The 23,453-nt window shown below is 41.8% G+C and overlaps 2 protein-coding genes across 2 annotated transcripts; one reads left to right on the top strand and one right to left on the bottom strand.

Annotated features, from left to right (window-relative positions):
- The first annotated feature begins 1 nt into the window (after window position 1).
- On the top strand, window positions 2–9,607 carry LOC136423508 (protein rogdi homolog). Its single transcript, XM_066411698.1, has 12 exons — window positions 2–118; window positions 914–985; window positions 1,446–1,479; window positions 2,051–2,099; window positions 2,247–2,304; window positions 3,082–3,165; window positions 3,591–3,686; window positions 4,228–4,326; window positions 5,043–5,156; window positions 6,226–6,272; window positions 7,377–7,503; window positions 8,327–9,607. The coding sequence occupies exons 1-12, from the start codon at window positions 68–70 to the stop codon at window positions 8,357–8,359; spliced, it is 864 nt and encodes a 287-aa protein (XP_066267795.1). The 5' UTR covers window positions 2–67; the 3' UTR covers window positions 8,360–9,607.
- Window positions 9,608–10,295: 688 nt separating this feature from the next.
- Window positions 10,296–22,523, bottom strand: LOC136426684 (DBH-like monooxygenase protein 1 homolog). The gene is made up of 12 exons (XM_066415444.1): window positions 22,103–22,523; window positions 20,580–20,726; window positions 19,540–19,784; window positions 18,236–18,377; window positions 16,965–17,159; window positions 15,526–15,628; window positions 14,846–15,012; window positions 14,283–14,468; window positions 13,687–13,746; window positions 13,183–13,313; window positions 12,198–12,393; window positions 10,296–10,454 (listed from the first exon to the last, which is right to left on the bottom strand). Exons 1-12 carry the CDS (start codon window positions 22,361–22,363, stop codon window positions 10,296–10,298), a joined length of 1,992 nt encoding a protein of 663 aa, XP_066271541.1. The 5' UTR covers window positions 22,364–22,523.
- Window positions 22,524–23,453: the final 930 nt, after the last annotated feature.

Genomic DNA, 23,453 nt, shown 5'->3' with positions numbered 1-23,453 from the left:
CTCTGACAGACTTATTTAGGACATCCCTCAAAATGGACATACGAACAAATAGACTCGTCGGTAATGGATGTTAAAGGTCATCATCAGACAAATGGCGGAAGAAGAGGAAAGAGTTTTGGTGAGCATCGAAATTTGTCCTTCTTATGGCGCTTTGGGCGAGTTTTTTGGCTTTAGATTGTTATTCAATTGAGAGACAGGGTAGGAGAATATAAAGCGTCAAGTTCTGAAACCGACGGTCGAGCACTCGCCATTAAAACTCAGTTCAAACATGCACACTTGTGTTTTCACTCTGTATTCTTTTATGAAGGAGGCTAGGCTTTTTCTTGCACAACTACCAACAGGATGTTCCTGTCAATAAGCTTGTTTTTTGCAATATTGACAGGATGTAAGTAACAATTTCCTTGCGCTACTGACTGGATGCACCTGTCGATAAGACTTTTTTCCCTACTGACAAGATGTTCCTGTCAACAAGATTTTTTTACTATTGACAGGATGTTCCTTATATTGTTGTAAAAAAAAGGGGCGAGTACGCCGCTCCCGGGATTAGAACCCCGCCTATCCAGATCCGCACGGCTTGGGAAATCAACGCGCTAACCACTAGGCTAAAAGGTCCGGACCAGTTAGACTGGTCAGTTAGTGCAGGTTGATCCCCACTGTTACACTACTCCCCCTTTTTTTAGACTCGTCCTGAGTCTCCGAGTACGACATTCCCTGTGTGATCTGATCCTTACTCAGTCACAGGGCCGGCATGGGAACCACTGTAAAAACCCAAAGGGCGAGTACGCCGCTCCCGGGATTAGAACCCCCGCCTATCCCGATCCGCACGGCTTGGGAAATCAATGTGCTAACCACTAGGCTAAAAGGTCCTGACCAGTTAGTGGAGGTTGATCCCCACTGTTACATTGTTTTCCAGCAGGAGGAGTTCAGGTGGCTGCTGCTGCATGAGGTTAACACAGTCCTGCGGCAGCTGCAGACTGTGCTGCAGGTATCTGATCTCACATTTATTCATTTCATGATTCATTCATTTGTTTGTTCACTCGTTCATATATTTATCTATCAATTTATCTGTTCATTCATTCACTCACTCACTCATTGATTCATTCCTTCAGTCACCCATTGATCCATTCATTCACTCATTGATACATTTATTCCTTCCCTCCTTAGCTTCATTCACTCATTCACTGATTGCTTCAGTCATTCATTCATACATTTGCTTACACACTCATGTACCAGTCAGTGCATAAATTACTCATCTTCATACTAGTAACAGTAGTGAGATTGAGAATAAAAAATTTTCTATGTCATTTTTATAATTTTTTTTAGAAAACCATGTGTGCCAATTGAATGATAAATAAGGCTGTGCAAAAGCAGCTCTGATGATCTCCAGGCTAATGCATAGATTGACGGTCACCTTGACTGAATGTACCCTGATGTTTCCCCTACAGGAGTGCAGTAAGTGGTTCCTGCTACCTGGCTCCAGTAAGTACCAGTCCCACCTCTTGGCCAGAATCTTTGAAAAGACTCTCGAACACAAGGCATGGTCTCATACTTCGTCTTTCGTATTTTTAGGTATCACACCGGCTATGAACCAATGAGACCCAGGTTCAATCCCCAGTGGAGTACCCAGACATATCCCGACATGCACCCAGACGTTGTGCCCTTGGGAAAGGCACTTATTAATTAACACATATTTCCCATGTCCTACATCCTACTGCAGGGTTTGGTTTGACATTAGGAAAAGCATCCAGCCGTAAAAACTCTTGCTACAAAAAAGACTTGCACTTGATGAGGAGTTCTGGGGCTCCCCCATCCATGTGCAAGCATGTCCAACCTCCATGTGATGCCGGGAATAAAAGACAAAAAATTGTAGAGAGAGAGAGAGAGAGAGAGAGAGAGTGAGAGAGAGAGAGTGAGAGAGAGAGAGAGAGAGAGAGAGACGTGTATGAAGAGCTGTCCTTTGCCGTGTACAGACATTATGCTTATTTTCATGAAGGTGTCAATGGTCTAGATTATAAATGCATCATGTCTGATTTTTGTGTGTTGTTTCCAGCGGAGGCCTGTCTGGTGAAGGCAGAGAAATACCTGCTTACCAGCGCAACGTGAGTCACTTCTGGTCAAATTCATGTGTTACTCCATGTGTATACTCTAAGTCTAAAAGAATCCGTACCCAAAAAATAAACGGCTGCATGAACATGTGTTTATATCGGTGGGAAATTCCCTTCTACATGTGCATTTGTGTGTTGCAGGGGTGCTGATAATGTGAAGGCTGTGATCACCCTGTATGGAGACAACATCTGCACTGCGGTAAGTAGGGAGATATTTTGGGAGGAAATATGTAAACATGGTAACATCTACTAAGTAAATATAATTCCACCAGGGTACATCATTTTTCCAGCCTGAAAAGATACGTCCAAACAGATCTGATCTCCAACCCAACGTCCCCCAGTATAATGCACTCCTGTACATCTAAACTGTGCATACCCGGGGGTGCTGTACTAGATCTCTCAAACCCACTGTTTTTGAAATTTGTGGATTTATGTAACCCGGCAGATGAACTTAATTAATCATTAAATGTTACAACATTCTCCAGAAATGGTTTCATTAGGCTGATAAATCAAGAATTATTTTTTTCCTCTTCAAACAGTTTGACAGTCTTTCTGCTGTTTTCATTGGTGTATAGGCTATACACTGATCTTATCCACCAATGAAGACAGTAGACAAACTGTTGAAACGTATGTAGAGGAACAAAATAAGGTTGCAGACTCAAGAAAAACATTGCTCAAATGTTACTGTTCATTTTTCGGCTAACCAACATCTTTTGCACTGCAGCCATCCCTCAGTATTAAAGACATTTGGTGGCGCATACTGCCCATTAGAACTTTTATCTAGCCTGTTACGACCGGTTTTGCCGTGTTGGCTTCTTATAGTGTATAGACTAAATGAAACAAGTTCAATTGTTAGAGTCTTGTTTGTCCTCCTGCATGACGTGAGTGTGAAAATCCATCGCCACTCCACGCAGAACTTCCTGTGGTACTTTGTTTGTTTGTTTGTTTGTTTGAGTCTTGTTTATCCCCCCTGCAGGACATGAGTGTGAAGATCCATCGCCACTCGACACAGAACTTCCGCACCAGCTTCAGGGAGGGACTGCAGTGGAAACTACAGGCTGTGAGTGCATGGCTGTTTGTTTATTTTCATTACATAACTAATGAAACACCTGGAGGTGTGAAGATAAAGGTAAAGGTAGTCACATAACCTTTTTGAGGCTGCAGGGGCAGAGGGTTGTTATCTACTGTGTCTAGTGCACGGTATTGGAAGGCGGAGCCCATCCCTCTCCTTCCACCGCCTTTTACCTCCCCAACCGAAGTCAGGTAACCATTTTTACACCTGGGTGGAGTGAGGAAAATCCTATACAGTGCCTTTCCCAAGGGCATCTCTCACACAGGGGCATACCCCTACCTTTATTGATAACTGTGGAGGATTCTTAGATGTGCTAAGGGGTGGTTGTCCTGAAATATGGGACTTCAAGAGGACGCCCCTAACCAAAGCAAGGTACCCATGTTCACCTGATGTCCGCCCCTCTTCCCCCACAGATCCAGAACGCGGCCAATCACCTGCAGGCTGCCCTTGATCATGTGACCAGCATCGACCAGGGCTACTTGTTCCAGACTGGGGAGGAGGTCGTAAAGGTCAGCACTCGAACTTTGACTGTTGACCTTTGTGCTTCATCTTATCATCTTATTTTTTCTTGAACTGTGCGTCAAAGCATAGCTTATATGCATTAAAATAGAACAGAAAAATAGAATACCCTGACCACTTGGTTACTTTCTTAACTTTCTCAAACCTGCACTATTCCACTATGTCCTTTGGGCCACCTTTACATAAGGACTTCCTGGGCATTATGGACACTTTTTGGTGGCCTCTTGGATAAGTTTTCCCAATGCACCCAAGCAATAAAAATCCTGTCTATAGAAGCCACCTGTCTATTTTGAGTGGTTGCTATTGACAAAGATTCCGTAGCTGCAGCTTTCAGTCGATCTGTTAGATGGCGCTGTTGCAAAGTGCCCTAAAGTCAAGTGTCCTGATGATGAGAGGTTGCTACCAGTATTGACAGGTGTAGCTGTAAAAAGTTCCAGTAGCTGCAGCTTTCAGTTGATCTGCTAGGTGGCGCTATTGAGAAGGGCCCGAAAATGGTAAAATCATCTAACATTTGTCCTGATGTGCCCTCAGGTGATGGATGACATCATGGGTCGGCTGAACCGCGGTCGGGACTGTCTGACCACGCCCCGCAAGAGAACCCTGGAGGAACTCTACTCCAGCAAAATCATGGTGAGATACAGTGTTCTAGCCAGTGAAACTTTTACCCGTCATCTCAATTTCATTTGACGGAACATCCAGTCTCGCGCCGGAAGGTGAAACAGTCCAAGGGCATACTCCCCTTGGAAAATTTTGAAATCTTGACCCGCTTAAAATGCTATTTTCTGCATTTTGAGGGGCAAATTTTGCTGTTAGATTAACCTTGGTTTAACGACAAATCTTTTGGTGAAAAATTACACACTCGGGTTTCAGCTTTATTTTGGAGGGAGGCACGCTAAAAAATGACAGGTTGGGCAATATTTTGGTCCGTCATGAGTGGCAGAATTCAGTCAAATGATGGAATGGTGGGCACTGGCTAGAACATTCTTGATCTTGATCTTGGTCTTGATTGGGTACTGGGCAACAACCCTTTGTTGGAGTAAATCGCCCAGACTCAGGCTACCAACTTCAACTTGCTGAAGATTTTGTAGCCTATATACGGACTGTAAGGTTTTGGGACCATCGCACACTGGGGCATGCCCCTACTCTTTTTCGAAAGGTGTGCTGGGTTCTTTTACGTGCGAGGGGTGTGGCTCTCCCCAAACACGGGACCTCCATTTAACGTCCAATCCGAGGTGATATATGATGGGTTTATCATTTCATCCAAGACTATCATTTCTTGAGCATGCCAAAGTCACTATTTCTTGTGTGTAAATGTCATAAGGATGTATGTTGCTTTCTGTGTACAGAAAATGTTCAGTCCTGCCCTTCCCAACGAGGTCATCGTGAGTTTCCACATCCACTGTCACAAGCTGGTGCTGGGGGCTTACCAAGTACACCCCCTGCAGAGCAGCTCACAGAAGGTAGGGGGCTCTCCTGTACTACACCTACATTTCATTGCATAGATTATTTAGGGCTGTCTCCAGGACTCCAGGTCTCCCTCAGTCTTGGGAATGAAATTTGCTTAATGGGGCGGGCAAACTTTCACTCCAGCCATCCAAAAATCTGAACCTCATGACTTAAAAATTGATGCGAATGTATTTTTGTGAGCTTAAAAGGCCATAGGGGCCCAAAGCAATATTAGGGCCCCAAAAATGGAAATAAAAAATCAAATCTTTATGGTAGTGACATTTACTAACACTGTTTAGCTCATTCGTCTAATAACTTCATACTGTGAGCATTTTAAAACCACACAAAAACGTGTTGTATGATGCCCTTTAATTAGTTTTGCGAGTCTACAAAAACCCCGGCAACGATACTCAGTGAGTTCTCACATCACAACGACGTCATATTTTTGCATCATGGACATCGTAATACGTTGTGATAGTGTTGTTTGAACTAATCATGTATAAAAAGAGATAAATTGACTTTCAAAATCCTATTTTTGGGCCGTTTTATTGCTTTGGTCCCCTATAGAATGACAGATTCTAAAAGGAAAATTGAGATTGTGGGCCCCAAAACAATGAGTGGAACGGAAAAAAATTTTGCGCTGTTTTTTTTGGAGGGAAAGGAAAATTTGTTCTGGCACTGATTCACGATTTTATCGGGGCCAGGTTCTTTTGCTGGGGAACCTGTATTGCCGCCCATGGCCATGGGAAGCTTGCTCAAGTTGCCTCTAAAAAAGGCAGTGGCGATTAAGAATGTCTTTCAAAAGCCCAATTAATGTAGCCGCGAGAAGCTCACAGTATCAGGAAAAGCAATTTACACTACTGTGAGAAGCAATTCACACATGAACTTAATAGTGTAAGGCTGCCATCCAATCCACCTGTTAGTGAACAAGGCATGCAGACTGGCCAGTGTATGGTTTCCGGGAGGATTCAATGGCGGTCGTATGCTATTAACATTCACATGTGAATTGCTTCTCGCAGTAGTGTGAATTTGTTATCAAATGGCTTTATCATTTCTATAAGTTTATGTTTTTCTCTTTTACAGCCCAAGACAGCCTTGCCTGCCATCTACCACCCCACAGGATCTGTCTTGTGAGTTACAGCAACGAGCTGTTTTTTCTCCTCATTTGTCCGATCTCATTTGTTCCTGCTTCTTTAAACTCAAAATAGAAATCGCTGAATAGGATTTTGTGTATTGACCAATGGCATTATTATGCATCTGTCCCTAAAATATTAGCTTTGTACATTGGATCGTTAGCGAGGAAAAAACACTTTTGTAAAAAGGGGCGTGGCCCTGAAATTGTTGAAGACGTCATCATGACGTCATAAAAATTTGCATAAATTATTGTCTTGCATAGAGGTACTTCGAGAAGAAAAAAAAATCAAGAGCCACAAGTAACACTATATAGTATTTTCAAGACACCCCAGAAGTGCTGCCGCATGCCTGTCCCCCACCTTAAGTGATAACTCACCTTTAGATGTAACACACTGTCTAGTTTTATACAGCAGGGCTCGAAATACTGGGTGCATGTGCACCTTTGTGCACCCAAAATTGGAGCTGTGCACCTAATATTTTACTGTGGGTGCACTGGTGCACCTAGATATTTTCGTACGTTATAGGGTAAACTGGTATTATTACACTAGTATACATAGTATTCTTGAAATTTAAGTATCAGAAAGGCAATATAACTTTCGTTGTACTTTATTGGATCTTCGGAAGTTCTTGAGGAGAGCATTGAACTTTAAACTTAAAGTTTTTAATTCTGTTTTACTGACATTAAACTTAATTTTATGTAGTGCACCCAACATTCTTTTTGTGCACCTAATTTTTTTGGTTGGGTGCATCAGTGCACCTATTCCCAAAAATGAATTTCGAGCCCTGTACAGTAAGTACATGTACAAGCTGCGTAAGACTAGACTGTAAAGTTTGATCCACTCACGTGGGGAAGGATCTTTATATATATGCCCTCCTCAAAAATGTGGCTTCGGGTTTAGCAACCCATATACCAGGTTCTGGGGGTTAACACCGTGTAGGTTGAGGAGGTGAAAATGAATACTTTATTTGGATCCACAATTAGCTTAGTCTTCCCTTACGTTGTAAGCCCATCATTTAGGTCTATATTCATGGGTAATGTTATCTTTTCACATTTTGCTTTTTAGTCACTTTTAGTAATTTTTCTTCCCCCTGCTGTGTAGTGAGCTGAGTAGTCAGAAGTATGAAGTTGTCCAGGCGAACAAGGTTGAGGTGGCCGTGCCGTGGCTAAACGACGTCATCACGTACTTCACCGTCGGGCTGCAGCTCTGTCAACAACTCAAGGATAAGGTGGGGTCTACTTTTAATGCAGAAATGTTTGCAGTGGTTTTATGTCTGTGGTTTATGCGGTGAACTCTATGAACTTAAAAACCACAGCTAAAAGCCGTTCCATTGTGTCACTGTAGCACTACAATGTATTAATGTTTCAAACGCAAACTCAAAACCACCGCGAACACTCCTCACCGCGAAATTAAATCCCAGCGAACATCTCTGCATTTACAGTAATTTTAATGCCAGGGTTAATTTTTGTAAACTAGCCAGGGCCAACCCCCCTGTAAGTCTGTACATTAGACTAGTACTAGCATAATTTTGATATTATAAGTACTGGGAGTCAGATTAGTATGAAGTGGCTGTCCCGTGACTAAACAATGTCATTACGTACAGCTCTGTCAACAACTCAAGAATAAGATGGGGTCTAATTCTAATGCCAGGGCTGTTGTATCATTAAAGTAAACTAGCCAAGGCAATGCCCCACTAAGTCTGTATATTAGACTAGTCCTAGCCTTTGAATATCAATCAATATTAAGTAGCTCAGCTTCTGTTCCTGCCACTGAATGCTGAGCACACAGTGTCAGTCCCTCTGTGTATTAGAAAGTCCTAGCATTTTGATATTAAGTAGGGAGAAGAAAAAAAAGACAGAGAACTACGGGAGCTAAGAATGAACCGGACAAAGTGGAGGGAATTGAAGAAAGACTGATTGCAGCTGCAGGATGTTCAGACTATTGCAGGCTGTAGTACTGGCAAGACTGAACATACTTCTTTATTTGTCACCACAACACATAACATTACCCTATCAGTTCAACTGAACATGTGTCTGCATTTGTCCCCACAGATTACGGTGTTCCAGCAGTACTGGAAGGACTGAAGAAGAGACATCCCATCATGCACTTGTGCTGTGGCAGTCACCTAGAAAACTGGTGCAATATCTTCAGAACTGTGTTTTATGTACCTTATCTTCAAGTTGTTCAGTTTGACAGTATTTAGAATTACAGTTCATTTGCTATAACTGGATAAGATTTGGAGATCACTTCTATCTTGATGTTTCGAGTGACATCCATCACTCTTCTTCAGCGTCACTAGAATGAACTGGCAGAACAAGTCTTTGACAGTGTTATATGTAATTAATGATGTACTTTGTTATTTTTACATGTATTCATACAATTAACGTGTGTGGAAAAATGCCTTGCAACAACACCTGTGCATATTCTGTTGAACACATTTAGAGGGACAAATGTTAACTATGCTGAGATGTAAAACCAAAATCAAAAACTGCAAGGTTTGGAAAGTGAACTTTGTTAATCTTTAAGTGCTTCCATGAATGCTCATTACAAGAAGAGTAGCTTTTAAGGTCTTAAACAACACCTTGTCCAATAAACTGTGAAATTCAAATTCGAATCAGAAATGACCCGACAAATCACTTATAACTACTGGTTCATCTGGCAAAACAAAACCCACCGATTCCACTTGGTGGGGTGTTGTCACCATCTGCTCTTTCTAAAGGTTATTTTCAGATTGACAATTGACAGTTCAGAAATTATTGAAGTTTAATGGTCGTTGCCATGGGCTATCACATGGATTATTTCTTTTCCAATTGAAACCTGATACAATTTTCAATCTTCAGCAACCATTTTTTATGCCAATGCAACTTTTAATTTTTTTGTCTCAATTTTTTGTGATGATAGTATATTCCTTACAAATTAACATTCCTCATATACATATATATATAACAAAATTGTGTATATTGTTGTAAAGTGTATATTTGTGTGTTACCTAATATAGTATAGATACCTGATGTATATCAGTTTATCTGTTGCTTAAAATGTCTTCAACATATCTTAAAAGGGTTTGATGGTAGACAGATGTTGAATGTGGATGTAGTTATGGAAGTGCACAGATTAATCATGACTGATAGAAAATTTATTGATTAGTTTAGATATGTGGGTTAGATAGAACTTTAGATTCCTGTTGCAATTTAATAAGATAAATAAATAAATAAATTCCTGTCATTGTGATCCGGTTGCAAAATATACTTAATAAGTGTATTAACATGATGAAGAATTTGTGAAAACTTGGTGGTTTTATTTTGAATAGATAATATTGCTTATTACAATAATCATGGCTATAGTATTGGCTTTGTTAGGAACATTTACTTATTGTCAAATGCAACAGTACATTACACTGACTCTCAAGGCAGCGTAGCTGATATCGACATGTATGGACAGACAGATCCATAAGCAATGAAAAATTTACACAACACTAGTTTTAGAACAATGCAACAATCAATGTCCTTGATGGAAGTTATATTCATAATTCTTCCCAGACTGTACAATTGAGAAAACACGGCTCCGCACTAGCTGCTAGCTCAACACTGCTTTACCTCTTTTTAAAGGAGAACTTAACTCCAGCATGCAGAGTGTTAGTTTCCAATAGATTATGTATCAATGTATCAATACATAATCAGCCGACGTCTTGTAGAATTCCATTTGTGGTGAATTACGGGACGTGTGAAATATGATACTCAATAACCTCGTGCAGACCCTACCCGTGCATTCTCTATACTAAGATAGAAGTGAAGTGAAGTGAACTTTATTGCTCAACAATTGTACATGGTACAATGTGTGGCATAAAATCAACAATCTGTTCTACAAGGCTAATCTATCCTACAATTCTACAAAATATTTTCGAAACCAGTGTATTTGTTACAATATATAGTCATGTATGGGTAATTCTGTCTCGCTTTTGGAATGATTTATGGAGGAATTGACCTATGTAGATGGAAATAGGAGTCGGACATGACAACATTACAGTGTGGACAGAACTGAAAATATCGCAAGAGACAAAACACCCGTCATGGCGGCCATCTCGGGCCCGGCTGGTCCTGAAGCTGAACTACAGACGTCCTCTGGTGCCGCAGCCGGCACTGATGCTTTGGGCAGGGGACTCTCCTTTCGGAACCGTGACTAAAAAACATGAAAACAGTTTCTTTTAACACAACCAGGTAATCTCACCTGCTGACGTTTCGGTGTCTGTCAGACACCTTCTTCAGAGCTTCTGACTGGGGTACTCGCCGCAAAAGCGCCACCTACTCTGGCTACTTATAGCGGTGAGAAGCAGTACTCCGGTCAGAAGCTCTGAAGAAGGTGTCTGACAGACACCGAAACGTCAGCAGGTGAGATTACCTGGTTGTGTTAAAAGAAACTCCAAATATCCTATGTTCTACCAACCTGATGAAATTATTTTCTGAAATGAAAAACTGTTGGATTAAGTACATTGAAGGAAGAACACATGGTTAGTTGAGCAAAAAGCGGCGTATCCTTCCACTCCCACCCTGTCTGAAAAACAACAACTGTAGCCTGGTCCCAGTCTCTAGGGGTCGGCTTAGGGGTTTTTACCGGGCCCAGTTTGCTTTATTGAACCGTTTTTGATAGCCTTCCTACCGCTACCACTACTTCCGCTTGCCACCCTACTTTCCCAGCCGCGGCGACGTAATCTAATCCAAGGCCGTAAACACACCCCGAGCGGACTAAGCTGTCTGAGCGGGCGGGGGTCACTCCCAGTGCCGTAGAGATATCGAGGAGCCCCCGATGGTTTGGATTCCAGGCTACAACAACTGAAGCTGATCTGGATGAATCTTAGTACTCGAATACGAGCGACTTCCGACGACGAGTTGAGCAAAAAATGTGTCACATTTTCCCAGGGTATTTCTGTAAACATCTTTGCATATTGTAGGAAATATAAATTACAAAACAACGGAATTAAATACATTTGCTCAAAAGGTCCTTCGTGAAATGTTATCCGTGTAATTTTTGGGTTTAACCGAAGTGTGCGTCATTACGCTTATGTTACTGATAATATAGGAGGAAGGTTTCACTACTGTCTTTCACTACCGAAATGTAGAACTGAGAGACTTTAAAAAATCTTTTCTGTACCAAGCAACGCTGCTCCACAACGAATCTCTTTGAGCCTTAATGTCGAACACCTCCATATAGATTACAAGCACTCGTATCATCTGAACTGTACTGTACTATATTATGTATCTTATAATTGTATTGCTGATCTTTAATAAGTCGTTCCTCTGGAAAATTATGAATATTTTAAATCAATTTTGTGTAAATTAGCTATAATTCAGACTGTTATCTTGAATGTCTGCAAAATGCTAATAAAGATCTTCTGACTGACAAAAAAAAGGTTCGATACAAATAAGTTTTAAAATGTTCCTGAAGGCTTAAGTTTTGTTGTTGGCTGTTGCAACATTATTACACTCCTCACTAGTGCTGTGTACCTAAATGTAATATCAGGTGCCGGTACAGAGGTTTAGGTACAGGTCCGGACCTGTACCTGTACCTGAACAATTTGAAACATTAACATGTGTTCTTCTGAACTTCTTCAATAATTTCAGTATCTTTATTCAAAGAAAACAACTAGGTTTCCTACCGCCAAACTCCCTTGGCCTTTCTTTCAAAACTGCCGGCCTGCCTGAATGATCTATTGCATATTAGTTACGTTGTTCCAAGGTATCACTTTGGTCGCGTTTGGTGTTGTATGTGGCCATGAGGTCAGGAGATCAGTCACAAAATAAGCATTGGTGTAAATTTATATCGGTACAGTACCGGTACTTCATGACCCGGTATTTTGGACCTGTACCTAATCATTTCACGGTACAGTACTGGTACACAGTACCGGTACGCAGCACTACTCCTCACCGTGCCATGGAAGCTCTGCCCTCTGAACCCGCAGTCAGAGATGAACGGCCCTTCCCGGAGATGCCGTGAGAATCGCTGCGCCTTCTCCTGGTCCCAGACCATACTCTCCACAACATCCTCATAGGTCATGTCGGACATGTTGGCTGGTTTCACAATCGGGATGTTATTTATCCATCCTGGAGCCTCCAAGCTGTAACTGAGACAAAATGTATTTCATCAATTCTTTGCAGTGCTTTGATCCGAAAATATAGTTGTTTTTCTATAGGAATATATTGTTATCAAAGTCCTCCCGGTGAGTCGGTAAAACTCCCAAGTCTCTACCAGACTAACTACGCCAGGGTTTCACTTGCAGATGGACAATCAAATTCTTAGTGACGGACAAGGCACTTCCTGTTACATGTCCTGGGCTTGTCTGCTCTGTCACGGTCTGCTCGCAGAGCAATAAAAGGATCATTTTAAGCTACTACATTTAGCACCTATTAGATAGGGATTACTGGACATCAAAAGACCTACCGACATATCACAGGCCATAAACGGGCGAAATGTGATCTTCACTGTGGACTGACTCTACTGGCTAATTATTCCTTTTTCTGCCGAATTCTACGATTAATACGCCCGTAAGAGGGCCTGGTGGAGGCTTAAAACTCCCTACGTCAACTAAGGAAAATACACCGTGTTGCTTAACGGTTTATTCGATCTGAAATAGCAAGGAAATCAGGTCTAAGATTTTCACTTATGCTTCATGCATGTTTCATTAATTCAATCGTTTAGTCAGACGACGTCAATCATTTATTCAAAGATCCCAGAATTGACCGCTAATCTTTAAGATTTAATGTAGTGTTACCTAAACTTTCAGGTTTACAGGACGTGCACTTTGGGTTATTTTATGATAAGAAAAAAAAAACTTTACCAAAAACTTTACCGAATACTTATTGCTATTCCCTTTTTTTAGATAATTGTTTGATATCTTGATGACTATTCTTACTTGATTTCTTCGACGCCTGCAAAGCTTAGGATGTTCAGTGGATGTGGAGAACTTTCACAGAGGATCATGTCTATCCGCGGGTAGTAGAAAAGGACACTTTCACACATCTCATTTTCAGTTCCCAATCCTCCCTGATGAAAAAAAAACGCAAGCGAAGGTGTTGGGTACCTTTTTATAATGCTAGAAGCTATTTGATTTGATTTGATTTATTTACACATACTAAAATCAGTTTGTAGTACATAATTGGAAAGAATAGAACAAAAAATATACGTGCTGGGGGAAGAAAAAAGCCATGATGGCTTATACAAGGTCTTCCCCCATCTTGATTAACAGAAAATAACATAAACGAAACAATTCATAACAAAATTATAGTAGTAAGTGATAACAATAAAAATATGATTACAAATCAGACAGTTATATATAATAATAGTAACATATTGCTGACAAAATAGCCGGAAGCGGGCTTAACCATAACAATGTTTATGCAGAGTGTGCTGGACTTACGTAGACAGACTGGTTCTGATGTGCTGAGTTGTACGTACACTCTGTCATGATTGTGTCGCCCTGAAAACAAACAGTTGCGAAATAAGTCATAACTATATTAATTCATTGCCCGTGTACGTAGAATTAGAATATGTGAAACGTCCAATTTACACATTTCACTCGCTTATGCCGTGCAACCCAAAGTTTTGATCATCAACGTTACAAGAAAAGTGAGCAATTTTTCCTTGCTATAATCAATACGGAATTTATGGTATTCATCGGTTTGAATGGTCGTATGGCATTTTCAATTCTAAGTTCAGCGATTAAAAAAAACACGTGGCTTAGAAGGTGATAACACATGTATTGCAATTATAGAAATAAAACATAATTGTTAGAAATTCCCTTAAAAACTATACAGAAAGTAACGTAGTCTGATTCCAGAAAACAAAATTTCTTGTGAACTACGCCAAAAATATTTACTCAAGCTACTGGATGCCTAACCTTCATCAACGTATTCTAGTGGACTATTGTTAAGTCATAGAAGTTGTCGTAGCTTGTACATCTTAAACAACTGTTGTGCAATTAAGTACAAATATATCATTCCTAGGGGTACCTACCCTTTGGATGGTAAACTCCTCATCCAACATCCGGACATACTGAAGATTGAAGTCGAAGTTGTCGTCTTGTGACAGTACCGTCTCCACGCCATTTCTTATCAAGGACGTTCTGATCTTCCTGGCGAGCAGGTGGGCATGCGGCATGTTTCCGAACACACGGATGGGTTCCCCAACCTCATCCATGAACTGTAGGATACATGTTCATTGCATTGTAGATGCTTTGGATCAGCTAAATGTTACTGTACGATTAAAGGAATACATATAGTCTACACCACTGTATGCAAACGTCAGACATCAAGGTGTGCGAAACTTTTCTTGAGAAGGCCTCAACATTTTACTTGATTTTCCCTGGGCATCCAGTAAAATTACAATAGTTGGCGTTTACTGTCAAAGTCATTTTCTTGAAGATGGCCCCGAATATTTAGGATAATTTTTTTTCAATTTAAAAAAAAAAACTTTATTCAGATAAACAAAAGATACATTACAGAAACATGAAACAAAAGAATACAGTTGTACATACGCTGACAAATGAGTAACTTGTAGGATAGAATTGTTTGTCCTACCGCGCTGAGGCATTCTTGGTTACAGAATGTCTCTGTCCTAAAGTCGTCTGCATAGGGAGGAACGATGTGCGAGTAGTCCACGCTTGACATCACAGCTAGGATGCCTGCGTCATACTGACGTAGTTCCGGTGTGTAGAGAAACTTCAGTCCGGAATTATCCGTTGTACCTAGATTAAGAAACTTAGTCTTTAATCTCCGCTGAAAATTGCTAACTGTATATGCATGTATAGTCAGAATATGATATTTTGGTTAAGTGACCAAAACGTGCATAAAGTTGACTTACGTGAAGTCAGATACATTATTTTTAAAAAGTGCGGAAGCCAACACTAAATTGAAAGGCCTTTAGAAACAATAATGTTTTTAAAAGCTGAATTCTCAAAGTTAAGTACAATTAACCTTCGTTGCAAGAGGCATCAAGGAAGCCATTTACATCAGGGCCCTACGACCATCCCTCAACAGAGACGGCGGGCGCCACAGACTTTCCGCTACTTACGATTCACTACTCACGGAGTCACGCGTGCTATCTGCATAACGTGACGTCATCCCAGCGGTGGATTGATCACTTCTTGACAAAGACCGATGTCGTACGGTCGAAAATTCGGGTAAGTCCAATTCTTGTGTTGGAAATCACAGTTAAAAACTTGTTTAAGTACAATTAACATATCTAGTACTTTGCTCACCTTCCTTTTGTAGCGGGTTATCGTAGTGCACCTCCAGCAGAACCTGGCCTCCGTCATTCTCATCACCGATGGGGTAACCGACATGGCTGGGGAAGCTGACATCCTGGAAAAGAAAACGTATTCAGACCCAGGAAACACAATAAATGAAACGTGCAGGGACAACAGCCAGCATCCGAATGAGGCCTGAAAATACAGAATCGTGAACGAAAACACACGGTCAGCACCAGGGACAGGTCAGTGAAATGGACAGGGAAACACAGTCAGGACCGGGGACAGGGAAACACAGTCAGCACCAGGGACAGGGAAACACAGTTAGCACCAGGGACAGGGAAACACAGTCAGGGACAGGGAAACACAGTCAGGGACAGTGAAACACAGTCAGCACCAGGAACAGTGAAACACAGTCAGCACCAGGGACAGGGAAACACAGTCAGCACCAGGGACAGGGAAACACAGTCAGCACCAGGGACAGGGAAACACAGTCAGCACCAGGGACAGGAAACACAGTCAGCACCAGGGACAGGGAAACACAGTCAGGGACAGGGAAACACAGTCAGGGACAGTGAAACACAGTCAGCACCAGGGACAGTGAAACACAGTCAGCCCCAGGGACAGGGAAACACAGTCAGCACCAGGGACAGGGAAACACAGTCAGCACCAGGGACAGGGAAACACAGTCAGCACCAGGGACAGGGAAACACAGTCAGCACCAGGGACAGGGAAACACAGTCAGCACCAGGGACAGGGAAACACAGTCTGCACCAGGGACAGGGAAACACAGTCAGCACCAGGGACAGGGAAACACAGTCAGCACCAGGGACAGGGAAACACAGTCAGCACCTGGGACAGGGAAACACAGTCAGCACAAGGGACAGGGAAACACAGTCAGCACCAGGGACAGGGAAACACAGTCAGCACCTGGGACAGGGAAACACAGTCAGCACCAGGGACAGGGAAACACGGTCAGCCCAGGGACAGGGAAACACAGTCAGCACCAGGGACAGGGAAACACATTCAGCACAAGGGACAGGGAAACACAGTCAGCACCAGGGACAGGGAAACACAGTCAGCACCAGGGACAGGGAAACACAGTCAGCACTAGGGACAGGGAAACACAGTCAGTACCAGTGACGGGGAAGCGCAGTCAGCACAAGGGAACATAAAGCATGACCTCTCTAAATTCTCTCCTATACATCGAGGTCCTTGACTGCCGACAAACGATTTCACTTAGTCGTGCGGGGGTAATTTTACATTCACAATAAGATTTCCGTGACATTAATGCAAGTAGCCTGGAATCCAAACCTATTATAGCTCCCAAGGCCCCTCTCCACAAACTCGGGAGTAAATGCGGAGATCGAGAGGAGACTCGGGAGCTATAATAGGTTTGGATTCCAGGCTATAATGCAAGTTGATGTAATAAAGCAAATCTGAACTCTTACCCCAGTGCCCACAGCCCAAGCTGCGATGAGGCTGCCTTTGTAGCACTCCATCCAGTCCTGGGGCATGTTGGGAGTAAAGCATTCGTGCCCAGGATGTTCATGGGGCGACACCGTGCGGTTCGGATTGGGATGGCACTTGTAAACTATCATGTGATGGACCATGCCTTCGTTGCCAGGAGTGATTACAGATTGAACCTTGAATATTATGGAGAATATCTAATAAGTATTACCTACATGTACCTCCCTAGTTAAAAGGTCATTTCGTAGAATATCATGTATGCACATCACATTTTCATGTAATATTGAATTTTGACCAATGACATGCACAAATTAGTATGAAGTATGAATACTTGATCATAAATGTGACATTATATAACATGAGATGCTAATGATGTTGGAAAACAAATGTGGTGTAGCAAGAAAACCTTAAATCGTCATTGTATAACCCAAAGTTAACGAATTTAGTCAAATATGCCTGTCAGAAACCCGTTGCCAAGGCAACACAACAAATAACAAACTTCCTTCATCGTCAATTCTTGCCAACTAAATTGTAGTAAATAAAAGCCGTCAAGTTTGATAGTCCTGGCACATGTCGTAAAGACGCTAACCGATGATTTTCTGTAAGTGTATGATTGTGTACTGCCCCTGTACACATTGTTCCGGTTTTTATTTGGTTTTTGTTGTGACCCTTGTATGTCCATATTCTGCTAGCATTTACCTTGTCTTTGAAAAATCAATAAAGAGAGAGAAAAAAGATGCTAACCGAAGTGATGCGGACACTTTTCACATTGAACTTGTCCCATCCTCAACTCGAGGGTCGTATTATCCCTGGTAAAATGATGGAAAACCAACAGTAAAGCTAGTAAAGCTACACATACCTCACCCTCCTTAAAGCAGGACCCCTATCGCTCGATTCGTCGTTGGCTCGCTCGCGTAGGGGCCCTGCCCTTCAGTGACGGTTGACACGGTTCTGGCGCCGTCGCCACCAAAACAGCTTCAGCCAATCAGAGGGTTTGCTAAACCTCATCTCAAGCAAAAGCGCAAAGGACGCTGGGGAGCTATTAACCGATCAGGTTACGTCTCACATCGTTACTTCAGGTTCAGAACAAATAAACCGCCAAATAAGGATAGCTCATTGATTATTCATGAGCAACTGTCAGTAACGTCGCCAGAACCGTGTCTACCGTCGCTGAAGAGCAGGGTCCCTGCGCGAGCGAGCCCCAACGACGAATCGAGCGATAGGGGTCCTGCTTTAAGGAGGGTGCACATACCTTAAAGATGTGGTGTTTGGTTTGCAGTTTCGGCATCTCAACCAACCTGCACCAGTACGCTGTCCTCTTTGGCGGAATGGTTGCCTGGAGAGAAACAGAACTAGGTTGCGTGTGGTGATGCACGTTGTCTTTTTTACAATGTAACAGTGATTATACAATCACAGCAAGTAGCGAAAGGATCTACCCTGTATCTGCTTACGACATTCAGCGATGCGGAACGGATTTAAAGCATGGTCTCTATGGGAGGGCAGTGGCACATGCCATGAATTACAGGGGTGCAATAACGATATTGCATTGGCGATAAAACCTGTAACGATGTAACAAAGACATTGTGCATCACCACGCCCAACCTAGCAAACGATATATATAGAATACAACACGGGGTATTCCGTATCACCCGAGGTACCAGCCCGACCGCGGGTCGGATCGCCCGACGGCCGTAGGCACCCGGGAAAACACACATTTCAATGCGGAATGCGCCAGAAGTTGAGGGAGTTTTGTGTCCTCGAACAAGAAACTGTAGCAACATTGATTCCAATCTCCGAATCCGGTATTCGAATTTCCGACGCCCGCGCAACCGGCGCGCTCGAAAAGCGTTCGAAATATTCTATGGAAGCCTGTGTGATAACACTCCCGAACCCTATGTGATCCGGATAGTTATCACACGGTCCGGAATTTTTCACCCATATCAGGCCCAGGCATGACATAAACCAAGTTACACACCAATGCGATGACGGGAACGTGAGTTCTAGCTGCGAACGTGCAAACAAAAGCATTTCCAATACTCCCAGAAGGAGGTCATCCTCCTTCCCGGAGTAAAGAGCTTGAAGTAGCTTTAGAATGGTCAAGGTGCCATATTGATTTGATAAAATCGGGGCTATGACAAATAAAGAAAGAGATACATGATTGTTTATGAATGTGATCCCCGGCCATGATATTAGTTTCATCTTCTTGTTATAAATAATTGCGCAGCTTTAGCCAATGCATGTACAGAAAACGGGAATAATCAGCATACCTACATTTTGAAGTTTAATATCCTAAAATTCAGAACAAATATAGGGCAATATACACGAAGTCTCTGGGTCTCGATGAATACGATCAAACATGCTAAGAGCTTATGATGAATGAAATCTTAGCTGATACGCTATACTTAATCGGCATAACAAAAGTACATGTACCTTTGTACATTCTTCAATTAACAACTTAACGATATATGAAAAATTAAATACACTTATTTTAACAAAACAATTAAAAGGTATATGTTATTGGTACATCAATGTATTTAGCTTAGCTACAGATCAAACCGCAGTTTTAAAATTTCAAAAATACATATTTGATTCATCCATCTATCTACACAGTGTAAGGATCGCTTACTTACATTTGTCATGGTAACATCGTGTGATTGGACGCTTCTAGGCACAGATTCGGATTCAATGTTATTTCTCAGGAACACGCTGCTGCGGACCCCGCGGTTTTGGCGGTGGTAGGCAGGACCTGCGTCGTCTGGGTCTTCGTCGTTCCACGCCCACAAAACACGCAGAGTGTCTTTCTGCGAGAGAACAAGAATTGTTACAGTACTATTTTATTCCAATAGCGCTTAAATGCACATACCAGATGAGGTACGCTTTAATGACAATGACAATGAACTTTCTTGCATATTCATGCCCAACATGGGCTAAATGCATTCGGTTTCATGAAGTAAAAGAAAAGGAACATTGTGCTATATTCCATCTAAATCTACAGAGTCTCTTCTCTCTTCTTGAAACATTTGTCCACGAATTCATATAGTTTAATAGAACATGACTTCATATTGCCAACATGGTGACGGGTGCATTTATTGTAATTTCAGTGAATAGTAGCTCAAGCGGTTTTTTCGGGAGGGGATCTGTATATCTTTTGTCACACTATAAAAAGTTCAATAAAAACAGGAAACTGACGATTGTGAACATAAAGAACACGTTGCGTCCTAGTGCAAAATATGCCCTCGCAAGATCTCGGATGGAAGGTAATAGGTTTGTACAACTCACAGACGAAAAAAACAGATTAAAAAATACATTTTTCTTTAGATACAATCTTACTTAGAAACAAGAGCAAAGTACCGTGTATGTTTGAGCTACGGTCCGATGAAATGCAAATGGTGGACACCATTATAGCGTTCGACAACTACTCGCTTCATCGATTATTATGGAAAATGAGTGGAGCAAATCGTGTAAGTTTTGAGTTTATATAGTAGTATAAAATAATTTGTCCCTTTTTGGGAACAAAAAACATGCACGGTCTTGACGTTTGATTTTGTGAACAACACGACAAGATTCATCAAGTAAAACAATTTCTTGTTACTAACGTTGATGACGCGATCTCTGACGTCACATGTCTGCAGCTTCCGTTTGAACCTGAGGACGGTGTGGGTGTCGTTCTCGTACCCAGACAGAAGTTCCCAGTCCTGACTCTCGTCCTCAGGGGGCAGTGCCTTCTCTTCTGCGTAACGGTCCTATAGGCCAAGTGAGTAACATTAATATTACTTTTAGTGACTCTTTGCACATAGGTTCCCTTAAGTTCCCATGTCATATGCCATTTTTGCTTTAATTGAAGTTAGACCCCCTCATCATTGACATTGTTATTGTTATTGGTAAAAATGTATTAGTTATAACATACAGTTGTATAAGAATTATTTATAAGGTACTGAAAAACTGTTGGCCGCTAAGTATCGAGATATAAAGCTTTAAAAAAAAAAAGATTTTTTTTTCAATATTGGAATAAAATAGTGCATCCCCAGCTAGCCGAAGGCTATTACAAAGGGTTAGCCCTGGGAACAGTATTCGAAGTTAAGTACCAACTTTCACAAAGCACGTCAAACACAGATATGGAGGCGTACACAAAACGCAAAGCTAGAATATACAGTAGAGCAGAAGCGCATATGGAAAAGAAATGCACGAGACTAGGCTATATATAAAACCGTTAACAACGCTAAGCCTCATGGCTTATAAGGTTCACATTACGTACAAGGTTACTTAGATTATACAATGACTACAATATGTAATCTAATATTTGAGGTAGGTCATTCATTATTTACAGTACTCCCCGCTGTGACCTTCCCAGCAGTTTGAGGGGTGAATTGGCCCCCATAACTACATAAACTCATAAAAATCCCAGACAGTCTACAAGCTGAAAACAATGGCCGAGGCAGTTTGAGGGGTGAATTGGCCCCCATAACTACATATACTTATAAAAATCCCAAACTGTCTACAAGCTGAAAACAATGGCCGAGTGAGATTTGCATATGATACTGGTCAAAATTCAAATATTTTTCTATACTGGTATTCAAGGAAGCATTGTCAAACCATGCTAAATTATCAAATGCATGTAGATGTTACATAATCAAGGCTACTACCATCTCCAACTTTCAGTTTTAGGAAAACCAACCTTGTGCTCCAATTTTCAAATTTCAAATCTGATTATCAAAGTGCCTAATTCTATGTTTTTAATTTGAAAATATCTTCCTCACAGTAGAATAAGCTTTGGCAGGTGTTTTTAGAAGTGTGGCTTGTAATATGGTATCAATTTGTCAGTCTATTAAAACAGAAACCAGAATAGACAGGGGCTATGTGCATGTAGAACTGTACATGTACACATGTAACTGCCAGCCATGTCTCACATTACCAGTAAGACCATGGCAACATTTCAACAGTGTACCGAAGAGTAACTTGTGTTAGTCACTGTCTTAGCCAGGCCTCAACCGATGGGAACACCACGGCAGTCAGTAGCAGACTGACTCTGGGAGTTAACGTTAGCTGAATTTATTGGGTGGTTGTATAGTGCAGGATTCCTCTTTTACATTTCAAATGGCCGGTTAAAAAAAATACTTACCGTAAGGTACGCCTGTCCGTCCTTCACCCAGCCGATGACGATGTCCGATCCCGGCATCCCTCCGTTCGGGGACAGACCCAGGCCGAGCCACCCGCGGGTTTTCACCCGGGCCTCGAACTCGATCTGCTCGTCATCAAACGTCCAGGACAGGACGAAATCCCCGTTCTCGTCAAGTACTTCATGGTGGGGCAGATCGGACGCTGCTGAAGCCGAGCCGCCGTACAGCAAAGCAGTGACGACAATAACAACAAGACCGATCATCCTTCTATTCTCTTTGGCTTCGTGTATCGCTAAAGACACCTGAAGGCCTCACTAATGAAGTAGTAGTAGTAGTAGTAGTAGTAGTAGTAGTAGTAGTAGTTGTAGTAGCAGTAGTAGTAGTAGTTGTAGTAGGAAATGGACGGAAGTCCACTAAGTATTACTACTTCCCACTCTTCCCACAGGGCCTTATACAACCGTCGGTTGGTCACTGGCCGTCACTTACTAATTAGTAACTAAGTAACAGTCAAGAGTGTGTTTTTTACGTCATTGATCTTTTATTTGGTGGTGAATTCTAGCTATCGTTATGTCAATAAGATTTATCTTGTGGCGACGGCTGACAAAGGGTCATTCGGTCCAAGACGCTTTGTTAAAGCACAAAGCATACACACCCAGTTTATGATGTGGAATACCTAACGTTAGAAGACGCAGACGAAAATAAGTGAGGTTTCTTTGATATGTTGTAAGCTTAAGATGGTATATAGGCGACAGATATAATACCCCGCTATGCCCCCCCCCCCTTAACAATGCGTTTGTCGACCAAATCACAGCTTTTACTAACTGGACATTGTAGAAAGCGATTACACACATATTAATCAGATAGCACAAAATCATCTCCCGTGTCAGAATTGTCTTCTTATCAAGTTCGGTGTTAGTGTGCTTGGGTGTAACTATAGTATGAATGTACAGTTCAACCAAGTTCGGTGTTAGTGTGCTTGGATGTAACTATAGTATGAATGTACAGTTCAACCAAGTTCGGTGTTAGTGTGCTTGGATGTAACTATAGTATGAATGTACAGTTCAACCAAGTTCGGTGTTAGTGTACTTGGATGTAACTATAGTATGAATGTACAGTTCAACCAAGGAGGTAAACCTCCTTGGTTCAACCAAGTTCGGTGTTAGTGTGCTTGGATGTAACTATAGTATGAATGTACAGTTCAACCAAGGAGGTTTAAACCTCCTTGGTTCAACCAAGTTCGGTGTTAGTGTGCTTGGATGTAACTATATTATGAGTGTACAGTTCAACCAAGTTTGCCTGAAGCTACGTAATTGTTGTTATCCCCATATCCCAATGACCTGAAGTGACCGAGGT

This window comes from Branchiostoma lanceolatum, chromosome 1, assembly GCF_035083965.1.
Source record: "Branchiostoma lanceolatum isolate klBraLanc5 chromosome 1, klBraLanc5.hap2, whole genome shotgun sequence".
Classification (NCBI taxonomy): domain Eukaryota; kingdom Metazoa; phylum Chordata; class Leptocardii; order Amphioxiformes; family Branchiostomatidae; genus Branchiostoma; species Branchiostoma lanceolatum.
Note: the sequence above shows the minus strand (reverse complement) of the source record. Positions and strands in the feature narration are given on the sequence as shown.

Coding starts and splice junctions, on each gene's coding strand:
- LOC136423508 (XM_066411698.1), top strand. CDS start 68: ATGTTAAAGGTCATCATCAGACAAATGGCGGAAGAAGAGGAAAGAGTT. Junction 119..913: donor AAGAAGAGGAAAGAGTTTTG/GTGAGCATCGAA, acceptor ATTGTTTTCCAG/CAGGAGGAGTTCAGGTGGCT. Junction 2,100..2,246: donor TACCTGCTTACCAGCGCAAC/GTGAGTCACTTC, acceptor TGTGTGTTGCAG/GGGTGCTGATAATGTGAAGG.
- LOC136426684 (XM_066415444.1), bottom strand. CDS start 22,363: ATGATCGGTCTTGTTGTTATTGTCGTCACTGCTTTGCTGTACGGCGGC. Junction 15,013..15,525: donor TAACCCGCTACAAAAGGAAG/GTGAGCAAAGTA, acceptor TTCTTAATCTAG/GTACAACGGATAATTCCGGA. Junction 12,394..13,182: donor GCAGGCGTCGAAGAAATCAA/GTAAGAATAGTC, acceptor ATTTTGTCTCAG/TTACAGCTTGGAGGCTCCAG.